Source organism: Lipotes vexillifer, unplaced genomic scaffold (assembly GCF_000442215.2).
Source record: "Lipotes vexillifer unplaced genomic scaffold, Lipotes_vexillifer_v1.1 scaffold1017, whole genome shotgun sequence".
In the NCBI taxonomy this organism is placed as follows: Eukaryota; Metazoa; Chordata; class Mammalia; order Artiodactyla; family Lipotidae; genus Lipotes; species Lipotes vexillifer.
Genome location: NW_006772141.1, coordinates 2,648,450 through 2,659,815, shown reverse-complemented (window position 1 = coordinate 2,659,815; position 11,366 = coordinate 2,648,450). Strand labels below are relative to the sequence as shown.

Below are 11,366 nucleotides of genomic sequence, written 5' to 3'. Positions count from 1 at the left end.
TGATGGGTGCTTTACACCCCACCATTAGCTACCGATTCTCCTCTACGGACCTTTTGCTGAACCTGTGTCTTTCTCCTTATAATAAATTTATTCCTGTTCTGTGGGCGTAATAATGCCTCACATTTACATAGCACCTTTCATTTGTCAAAGTACTTTTATGCCTGTTAGCTCCTTTAATCCCCCAGCAGCCTCGTGTTACAGAGGAGGAAACCGAGACAGGGACACAGCCACGTGCAACTAGTTATAGGCTGAGCGGGGGCGGCCTCTCCTCACCCCTCTGCTCTGCCCCGCCCACAGTGCCTTGCTTGACCGTGGCTGCAGGTGCTGACTTATCCCCACATGAGTCTGCAAGTTCATTCAAGACTGAGACTGTACTTTCTTTTTCTTCTCTTACCTACAGTGCTCAAGGCTGCATATACAGCAAGTGCTGGATAAGTGCTTATTGGGTTCTTCTTTGGCACAGACCACTTGTCTTTCCATGAGGGGAATGAAAGAATCCTGGTCTCTGGATTCACACCATGGATCTCTCAGAGTTTAACCTTCATTAACCTGAGAAATCATCCTCCGAAGTCCTAGCTGAGTGGATTAAAGAAACCCAAGGCAAAACTTCAGCTGAGCCCTGCGTGGGCACTCAGCAGCTGCACCAAAGCTGGGTGGCATTTCTGGAGATCTGAGCTGTCATGCTGGGGCAAGGTGGGACACCACATGGGAGGGAAGCTCGGTCATTCCTGCCCCTACCCCCAGGCTCCCTCCACTCCTGGGAAACAGCAGGCTGGTCTAGGGGTGGCAGCAAATAAGAACAATAATACTCTTGTGTTTCTGGAGCCCTTGGCTGTGTACCAGATCACTCCAACCTCACAGCCTTGTTATCTGCAACTTGAGCCGGGAAGGAATTTACTGGAGACACTGACTCACTGTCCAAGGTCACACTTGGGATTCCTTCCATTCCTCCTGGGGCACATCCTGAGAATCACTGTCCAACAATCGTCACCCGCGTTAGTAGCCCTGGTGACATCTGCTCACCGGCTGCTTCCCACCCACTACGACAGTTTGTGAATCTGGTGTTCCACTGAGATGGAGGTCCGCAGTGTGCCCATGGAGTTCTCCGTCTGGCTGGGCTCCGCCCCGCAGCCCCCTTGCCGGCACAGCCGCCCGTACACCTCCCGCGACTTCTTGCGGAAGCTCTTGCCCACGATCACGTACACCAGCGGGTTGAGGCAGCTGTTGCTATAGGCCACGAAGGACGCGATCTGCGTGAAGACGTCAACCACGTGTTCGTCCCAGCAGCTGGAGAGGATGTTGAGGCGCAGCAGCGTGTCCAGGAAGGTGCTGATCTGGAAGGGCAGCCAGCAGACGATGAACAGTAGCAGCACGGCCAGGACCAGCACAGTGGCTTTCCTCTCTGTCTGGATCTCCTTGAACTTCTGCATCTCGTTGTTGCGCAGCACGCGCATGATGTGCACGGTGCAGAAGGTGATGACGCTCAGGGGCAGCAGGAAGCCCACGGAGTTCAGGAGGCTGTTGGTGAAGACCTCCCAGCTGCGGGACGGGTAGATGATGATGCAGGCGGTGACGTTGTGGCCCTCGGCCCCGTACTCCTGCATGGTCCGGAAGACCAGCATGGGCAAGCTCAGGAAGAGCGAGCAGCCCCAGATCGCCAGGCTGTAGAGTCTGGCCCAGTGCACCCTGCGCATCCGGCCCACGGACATGGTCTTCACCAGGGCCAGGTAGCGGTCAATGCTCACCAGCATGAGGAAGCAGATGCTGCTGTAGAGATTCATGTAGAGCACGGTGTTCACCACACGGCAGAGGACTTCCCCAAAGAGCCAGTTGAAGTTGTTGGCGATGGTGATGGCCCAGAAGGGCAGCCCGCAGGTCAAGAGCAGGTCGGCCGCGGCCAGATTGCCCAGGTAGACCTCCGCCACCGTGCAGCTGCTCTTGTGCAGGCAGAAGACGCTGAGGACGAAGGTGTTCTCGAGAGCTGCCAGTATGAAGAGGACCCAGAGGAAGGGGGACTGGATGGTGTTCAGCCAGCTCCACCAGTCGGGGTGGACGCAGCTGCTGCTCTGGCGAGGGGTCCCGTTGACAGCAGGTTCAAGGACTTGCAAGGTGACGTTGAACATTTTGGCGCTGCAAGACAGTGGAAGAGAGGCAGTTACACCTCGAGGTCACAAGAGGAGGGAGAAACAACTGGTGCAGAAGGACAGGGGGATGCTTCCAGAAGGCAAAGTCAGGGGTGAAATTCAGGCCCTTTCTGTGCGGTGTTCAGAGGCAGTTCAGGCATACCTGTGTCCCCAGGGTCTTAGAAAGGAGCCTCTGCTCCTTGGACTTAAACTGAGAGCTCCCGTTCTTCACCTCCAGGCTCCACTGGGATGTGTACTTGACCAGCATCCGTCACCCAGACTAACAAGCGTGAGTGTTAGACCCTGGACCTCCTCAAAGCTTCCGTGATGGGAGGATACACAGCATATTCCTTCCTTATCACAGGCCCCCACCCCCACAAGGGCACTGGTCTCTTTCAGCCTCTTGTGGCCTGGCCATGGGTGAGCAATTTATTAGAAGAGAAAAGTGATATCATGTCAGACAGGGAGATTCCAACCTGGCTCGGAGACCACAGTCCATCTGCCCACTCCCTGTCTCCTTCTGGCAGAGGGCAGCATCATGCTTCCGTACCTTCCATCAGTGTAGCATTGATGATGAGCAGAGGTTGCTTGATGAAAAGGGAGGGGAAGGGGCTTTGGAGCCAGACAGTCCTCTGGGTTCAGGCCTGGCTCATTCATTAGCTGTGTGACCTTGGGTAAGTTAATTAACCTCTCTGAACCTTAATGTTCTACCTTGTAAAATGGGAATGACAAAATCTTCTCAGGTTTGTGGTGGGGACCTGAGACAGGGTGCAGAAAGCCCCAAGCACTGCACTTGATTCAATAAACATGAATAATTACCTGTTTTTTGTGAACTTATTAAAATAACCAATGTCAAACTCCAGCACCGCTGTTGGCAGATTCTTGCTCTTATATTGGTGATTCCATCATTAACCCACTGGCTCCTGTTTCACACTGAGACTCAGACCAGTGGTGAGACTCAGACCAGGGGGCAGTTCACTTTCTGGAAGTTCCTCTCCGACTTCAACAAAGAGGCATGGGGTTTTGATAGACATTGGCTCCAACCCTAGCTGTGTTGTCTTGGGTAAATTGCTTGACCTTTCTGAGCTTCCACCTTATTGTCGTAGAGTCTTACTCTCTCCCTGGCTTGCCTTGCATGGCTCTTGCAAGGTTTAAATCAAAGAGTAGGTATGAAGACACATTGAAAAACTAAAAGCACAATGCGAAGGGCAGGACTAATTGGGCACTTTCCTAGTGCTCTGTGGGGTGGATGAAGGAAGGTGGAGGTGGAGGGGCTCTTCCTGGGCAATTGATTGTTGGGTAGGCTCGTGGGGGAGGAGCTGAGCAATAGATCATGGGAAAGAATCTGCTGATTGTCTCTGGGATTTCCCAGAAAACATCCTGGAGCAGCTGGCTGGCTTTGAGGGGCCAGACTGGAGACGTGTGATGAACTCACTCATTGATGAAATTTCGCTTTAAATGTTTCATGAGCATCTCCTCTGTGCTGAGCTCCACCTTGGCTCTAGGGACCCAGAGGGGAACACCACACATCTCCTGCCCTGCCCGTGCTCCCAACACCTGCGACCCAGTGTGCGCCGTGAGCGCCGAGGGGTGGGAGGAGGGGCAAGGGACACAGATGTGGGGGGAGGAGGTTGGAGGTAACTCTGGAGCTGGGTCTCAGAGGATGAAGAGAATGTCAGCAGGGGCCAAGAAGGAGGGAGGGCAGATCAGGCAGAAGGAGCAGCTTGAGCAGAAGCACAGAAGTGGGGAAGCTGCTGGTGTGTTCTGGCAGGTGGACTAGATGTTGGATGGGGAGGTTGGAAGTGGCAAGTGATGGGGTTGAATAAGGGGATAAGGACAGTCTTCAATGGGTGCTGAGAAAGTGAGGCTTTGTCCCTATTGGAGATACGCTCTGGAGAGGCCCTCCTAGTGGAGGGTGGTTTTAATATGTCCACAAATTCTTCGATACTCCTCCTTTCAAAGGGTGGAGTCTAATTCCTCTTCCAGTGAATGTGGCCAGACTTAGTGACTTGCTTCCCACCCATGGCGGCAGTGTGTGACATCCAAGACTAAGGCGTAAGAGGCTTTGCAGCTTCCTCCTTGGCCTCTTGGTTTGCTTACTCAGGGGGAGGCTAGCCGCCATGTTGTGAGGACACTCAAGCAGCCACATGGAGAGGCTCCATGGAGAGGAACCGACTTGCCACCTTGGTCATGGATCCTCTGGCCCCAGTGAAGCCTTCGGTTAGATTCTGTTCCCTCGGCCTGTGAGTCTTCCAGCTGAGGCCCCAGACATCACAGAACAGAGACAAGCCATCCCCACTGGACCCTAAATTTCTGACCCACGGAAACTGGCAGGCTTCTCTGCAGAGCCTCTGAAGGTAAGACCTCCCCTACATGGTCCCCTTGGTCCAGGCTTTGGCCCGATTTCTACAGGTACAAAAAACTTGTTTCCTTAGTGCCCCAGACCTGGGGCACTGCTGTCTCTCATGGTCCAGCTCTCTAGACACTCAAGTGTCACACCACATGCTGCTTGTTAATTTCCCCCACAAGGCAGTCCCTAGCCAACGGGATGGCACCTGGCCCATACCTGCTCTGAGAAGCCACAGGATCATTAGAAGGTGGCCTGGGGAGTGCTTGACTGAGAGTTATAGGGCCCGTGTTCCATAGCCCCAGCTGAGATGGCCATCTGGTCATGTCCATAGTAGGTGACACCTGACACAGGACCTAGAGGCCCAGCTGGGCCCAGCTCCCACTTTGTCTTCCTAACACTGCCCCCCTCAGGACTGACTCTCTCTTTCCTCTGCTTCCACTCAGGATCAATTCCCCCCACATTCTCTCTTTAGAGTGTTCAGACCTTCCCCAGAGGTCAGCCTCGTGTTGGAGACGTCCCGTCTCCATTGCAGACATGCCACGTCTCTGTCTGATTTCTTGTGTTGCCTTCAGAATTTCAATCTCTTTCGTTTCACGTTCACCTGGGGTCATTCACACGTGGCCACCTGTGCAATGTGTGCTTCTCCTGCACACGCCTCCCTCAAACAGAACAATCCACTCCCTCCACCCCCGACAGGCCTTTGGGGATTGGAACACCAGCCTCACCAGCCCTTGAGAACTTTTGTCTTTGGGTTTAACATTGCCTGGCGCTTCACGTGTTGTCCCTGAGAGGAAGGGCGTGCTCTCCTAGGTGTTCTCCAGCTTGTCCCCTCCCCTCTGCCCCATAGATAGTAAATCGAGGAATCCCTCTGACTCAGCTGAAAGAGGCAGTGGTGGGCACGGTGTCCTCATGAACAGATTGGATCATTGATCTCTTCCAGGCAGAGAACACCTGGACTCAGAGGGGGCCGTGAGTACCGGCCTGCCCAGGCTGACTGGAAGAGAAAAGACAGTTAGGTGGTGGGACTGGGGACCATAAAACACACGTATTCCCCACTAGGGGAGAGAAACGGAGGCCTTCACTTAACAAATACTTATTAAGCATCCATCACACACTGGGTGCCAGGACGTAATGTGAGAACAGGCACAGCGTCTGTCCTCCGGGGGCTTATGGTCTCACGGAGAAGCCAGACATGACTCAGTCACTAAGTTACCGAAAACTGACATAAATCCTATGAAATAAAATGCAAGGTCCCGTGACAGCATGGAATGTGGGGTTCTAATCCAGCCACGGGCAGGGGCTGAGTGGATATTTATTATGAGACCCGAGGGTGAGCAGGAGTAAGCTGGGTGAAAGGATGGTGGTGGAGGATGTCTGGACAGAAGGAGCAGCAGGTGCAAAGGCCCTGGGGCAGGAAGACGCTGGGTGCAGATGTGTGTTAGGCCCTGGTGGCTGGATTGTGGGGGAGTCAGGGGCAGTTGCTGCCCGTTTTTATAGGCACGGGATGATGGAGACCATAGAGGATCGATTCCAGAGGTGTTTAGGGAGGAACACTGACGCGTCTGGAGCAAAACTGGACATGGAGAGGTGGAAATGAGGGTAAGGAAGGGATCAAGGATGCTGCCACCCCCGTCCCGGTGCTGCTGTCTCCTATGAAGGGGATGAATGGGAAGGGCTAACTTGGAGAGACAGGATCATGTGTTTAGACTTGAGCCTGTAAGGTTTGAAGCGCTTAGAGACTTGCACATGGGTCTGGAGCTCAGGGGAGGGGGCTGGACTGGAGGACAGGCTCGCCCTGATGCAACGGAGATGAATTAGACACAGGATCTCCAGGGCCTTCGAGCCTAAGAGACAAATACAGAGGAGTGTTTCCAATCCACAACTCTGGTCAGTGCTGCAACGTGCTCTCAAGTTCTGAGCCAGGTCCTCACCTGAGCCCCGGGGAAAAGTGACGGCCTTTCTGCCCCGTGGGGCTCGCACTGGCACAACCTCCCTCTCCCTCTTCAAGTTCGACGGCACTGTCCTCCAGGGAGGTAGGCATTGGCTGTACGCTTGCCTTGCAGAGGAAGAAACGAGGTGCAGAGAGGTGGGGTGACTTATCCAAGTGCCATTGCTGGCAAGAGGTGGAGGTGGGACTTCAACCCTTCTGGTGCCAGACCTGGAGCTCGGACCAGTATCCCACGTGACCTCTGGCTGCTGTCTGGGAAGGGTGTGAAAAACTGGGCGCATGCATGCGTGTGTGTGTGCGTGTGTGCGTGTGTTTAGCCATGGGTCTGCCCTGCCCTAGGTTTCAGCAGCTTCTCAGCTAGAGGAGTCTGTGCAGACCCTGCGCACCCGGCTTCCAGTAGCCCAGCTCTCCCAGTGCAGTTGTGGGAGGTGGAGATCAGTTAGCAGACAATTGTGGAAATTTGAACACATTAGGAAAAAAAAAAAGACTGGGTTGGTAAGCAGAAAATAAAGCCAGAGATCTTCAGTTAACACCCAGAAAAGGTTTCCCCAATCCCCCAAGCTGAGCTGAGGTCAGGATTTAGAACTTGCAAGAGATGCAATGCACAGCAAGTCCTTTTGATTTTTCGAGGAGGGGGGTTAGGGGAAGGGAAGAAAGACCTAGTAGAATGCTTTTCTGAGGGGCCCTGCTGGGGCCATGGAAAGAAAATTCAGCTAGGGGTCAGAGGTCATGTATTCAGATCATTCATTCCTCAACAGCAATTATTGAGTGTTTTTCTGGTGCTGGAGATTAGGTGGGGAAGAGTGAAGCCGAACTTCCCCTGCCCCCATGGGCCTCTCTGTCCAGCTGAGGGACCTCAGCCTGCCTGCTGAGGTCACCATTTCCACCAAGACAGTGACAGCCGCATAGCTAACCCAGGGTCTCCCAACTCGGTCACCCTGGGGAGGTGGCAGCCCCCCCTCACTGCCCTCTGTTATGGGTCAGCAGCAGGGCCAGGTGTCCCCAGATCTGGCAGGATCAGCCCAACTGGGCCCTAACTGTTTGCTAATGACTGTCAGCATTGCTCTCCTGTTCAAAACAAAGTTGAGGGCTTTTCTCTTTCATATGTGCAGAGAGCAGGCAGTTTGAGGACCAGGGAGAAGGTAGGAGTCCGAGGCGACTCTAGTTTCTCTGCATCTGCTCCACGTGTGGGAGCATCCATCACCCCCTGCTTCTCCCCAGCCCTGTCCCGGGAGTGCAGGGACCACTCCCTGGGGATGAGATGGCTGCCATCTGGCTTCCCATGGGTTTTGGCCCACGGGGGCACCAGCAGGAGGCCGAGGGAGGGAGGAGGATGAGGATGGGGTGCCGGCTCCCAGCTCCCTCCTCTGGGGGCCTCCAGGGGCCGGCTGGGCCTGGCCCGATTCACAGCTCCTATCGGGGCACTTTCCAACTCGCTGCCCAGTGATGCTGGTAAGTGACACTTCCTCTTGCCGCTCAGGCCTCAGGCCCGGAGGGAGCGAGGGAGGGAGGGAGGGATGAGTGGGTCGGAGGGAGGGAGGGACGAGTGGGTCGTCTGCCAAGGCCTCTGCTGCTCTAGCTCTGAGGCCCTGGCAGTGCCCCCACGCACTGTCTACAGGCAGAAAATAGACCCTCTGTTAAAATTCTCTTCCGCTAACCAGTATTAGCTGGTTTGAATGTGCCCTCTCTTTCCTACTGGACCCTGACTGATATATCTTGGGATTATAAACTCAGATGTCAGAGAACTATTTAAGGGACTGTTGGGGGGAGGGCACGGGCGTGGTGTGGCGGGCACATCGGCGCTGAGGGTGGTGGCGATCAGGTGTGCGGTTCTGGGTGTTATTTGAGGGAGTCCCTTTAGCCTCCTGGGCCTCGGGGTCTTCATCGACACAGCTGGGGGTGGGAGCGGGGGTGGGGCGTGGGGATGGACCCATGCCGCCTCCTGCCTCTACTCTGATCCTCGTGTCTGGGTCGGGGCGCTGGGCCGATGACTCCGCAGCTGGGCTTTCCCCTTGTTTTGCAAACTGATGCTTTAGAAGAAACATCTAACATTCTCCCTCAAAATTGGTCCAAGAAGACTTACTTTAAAAGTATTTCCTTTGTTTGAATCACATAAACACTGGCTCTTGGTGCTGCAGGGAGCATTCCCATTTTAGTCTCAGAGGGAGTCTATTTTGGTTCCCCAAGAATCCATGTCTGAGGGCTCTGCGGCTGTGGCCACCCCAGGACACCACAGTGTCACTTTCTCAAGGGCCAGGATTTGCTTTGTATGGAGCCCCTGATCCTGTAGACAACTCGTGTCCCGTGTTTTGTGGCGGTGTGTTGGAGACAGAGGTATTTCCCAAAGCGAGGGTTGTGGACTGGATGGTAAATAACCTCGAATCGTTGAGCCACTCCTCTGGGTTAGCCCTGGAGAAAGTGTCTTCGGCACCTCTCTGGTGTTTATAACCCACCTTTCAACAAAGACAGCAGGCCCAGCGCCTGGGCTGGCCCCCAAATCTAGCCAGACTTTAACCGGATTGTTTATGGTCCATTGTATTTATTTTTACAGGCTTTTTTTTGGTGACAAATGGTGCTCATTTTCCATTTAAGTTGGTGATATGGAGTTACCAGTTCAGAAGTGAGTTGCTATTAAAGTAGCTGTACAGGTGACATAGACGTCAGAACCTGTGCGTGGAATGACCGCACGAGGGAAACACAGCCCGAGGAGTCTAGCTGGAAACTCACGTCATAAACGGGAAACCCAGCCCCGCGGTCAGGCTTACCGTCTCTGGAGCCAGACCTGGAATTGGGTCCCCCTCTATCGGGTCATTATTTAACCTCGTGGTGCCTCGTTTTTCTCAACTGTAAAATGGGGGTTCGTATAAAAAGAGCCCTCACCACCTAGGGCGGCTGTGAGGAATAGATGAGTGAATCCATGTCCGATGCCCGAAGCATGCGGTGAACGTGTCCAGGATGGGTGCCCCCAGGGGGCCCGTCTGCTGCAGGAGCCCCCCACGTGGCCTGCTCTCCCACCCACAGCCCAGCTGAGGTTTGCAGACACAGTTCCACAGCTGGATGGAGAGATGAGTGTGTCGCTGGGACATCACCAGCCTGCTGATCCAGGGGAACCCTTGAGACCGCACAGTCCTATCCTGTCGGGAGGGCGGTCCCCTTTCACCTTTTGCATCCCCTCTCACAGTGCTAGCCTGGTGTGTGTGTCTGTGTGTGGATGCACGCATGCTCCTGTCCCGTTATATTAAATACACCTGCGTTGCTCGTCTTTCCACCCTCTGCCACGCCTGCTGCTGTGTTTTGCACATCCCAGTCTCTTGGAAAACATTTACTCCATAAATAAGTAAAATCTCTCAGACCACCCAGCAAATTGGAGTCAAGGCCAGAGCTACAAAGAACCAAGGTCTCCCGAATCTCAGCTCAGAGCCCTTCCCTGGACTTCTCCCCGGAATAAATGTTTTCCTCTAAAATCTGCTTTATGTGATCGCTGAGTACGGATGCTGTCTGTAGGGAGAAGTGTGGCCTGAGTACAGTTTCCAAGGGGCTTTTTCTCCTTTTCCCTGAGAAAAGGTCAGAGCTGTCTGTCGGGGAAGGATGGGGTTCTGGGAATTCAACCTCGGTTCCAGGAACACTTAAAAGAACTGAATCAGAAGATCCATTCAACCTTAGACGTCCACGTGGGCCCTTCTTGCGTTTGGACACTTTGTGGGCCTGGAATGTTTTGGAAACACTTACGGGGGAGGAGGCGGGGTGGCGGGAAGCGGGGGGAGCCTTGAGAAGCAGAGCCCCTCTCCCCAACTGCTTTCTGCAGACGAGGACGGGGTGTGCCGCCCTGACTGTTCCCCCTCACACACCCCGGGCTCCTGCTGGGCTTCATCTGTTTCTTGTTTCTTACTGTTGGCTTATTCTGTTCAGCACATCCTGTTTCCCTCACCTTGGGTTCTGTAGTTTTAACGAATGAGCAACTTTATCTGATATCCTAATACCAATTCTTCACCTTAAAAAAAATAACATCTCCCTTTTTGTCTTAAAAGATAATAGGACCACAGTAAAGAGGATTTAAAAATAGTAGGATCTTGGGGCTTCCCTGGTGGCGCAGTGGGTAAGTCTCCACACTCCCAGTGCAGGGGTCCTGGGTTCGATCCCTGGTCAGGGAACTAGGTCCCATATGCTGCAGCTAAGAGTTTGCATACCACAACTAAGGAGCCTGTCTGCTGCAACTAAGATCCCGTGCAGCTAAATAAATAAATATTAAAAAAAAATACTAGAATCTCTCAGGGCTCTATCCCCAAACAGTTCTTTTTATATCCACACTCAACCAGCTTTTCATCTCCTGTGGTTTTACGTAGAATATCGCACCAAGGGGATTTTTCCATGTTGTTCCATTATTGTCATAAGGATGCCTTTAAAAGAATGCATTGTATTGGTATATTATGGTTTATGAACCCATTCCTCGATTCCGATCCCTTCGTATGTAATGTATTTCCATGGGGCTCCATCAGGATTATCCCAATGATATTTCTTACATTCCCACCACCTCTGCCTTTGCTGGGACTGCCCCTTCTGCCTGAGTGCCCTTCTCGGCCCTCTGCCTGAAGGTGACACCAGCTGAGTCACCAACCCTTCCACAGAACCTCCTCTTTAAGTGCCCTACAATGGCTGGTTTTATGTGTCAACATGTCTAGGCTACAGCCCCCAGTTATTCAATCTAATACTGGTCTAGGTGTCGCTGTAAAGGCATTTTGTAGATGTTATTGAAGTCCCTCATCAGACTTTAATTAAGGGAGATTATCCTCCAGTATCTGGGTGGGCCTGGCTTAATCAGTTGAAAGGCCTTAAGAGCGGACCTGAGGTTTCCCAGAAGAAGAAATTCCACTTGGGAGCAGCAGCTTCAGTGCATATCCAAGAGTTTTGGCCTGCCTCTCCTGACCACCTTACCTATGGATTCTGG

General features: G+C 53.3%; 1 protein-coding gene across 1 annotated transcript; it reads right to left on the bottom strand.

Annotated features, from left to right (window-relative positions):
- Nucleotides 1–1,040: 1,040 nt before the first annotated feature.
- Nucleotides 1,041–5,418, bottom strand: BDKRB2 (bradykinin receptor B2). The gene is made up of 2 exons (XM_007447326.1): nt 5,354–5,418; nt 1,041–2,133 (listed from the first exon to the last, which is right to left on the bottom strand). Exons 1-2 carry the CDS (start codon nt 5,398–5,400, stop codon nt 1,041–1,043), a joined length of 1,140 nt encoding a protein of 379 aa, XP_007447388.1. The 5' UTR covers nt 5,401–5,418.
- Between the last annotated feature and the right edge of the window lie 5,948 nt (nt 5,419–11,366).

Bases quoted from the DNA above. Each gene is read 5' to 3' on its own strand.
- BDKRB2 (XM_007447326.1), bottom strand. From the start codon at position 5,400: ATGATCCAATCTGTTCATGAGGACACCGTGCCCACCACTGCCTCTTT. The intron at 2,134-5,353 runs CAGCTGAGTCAG...TCCACTGTCTTG, and splicing joins GTGCCCACCACTGCCTCTTT to CAGCGCCAAAATGTTCAACG.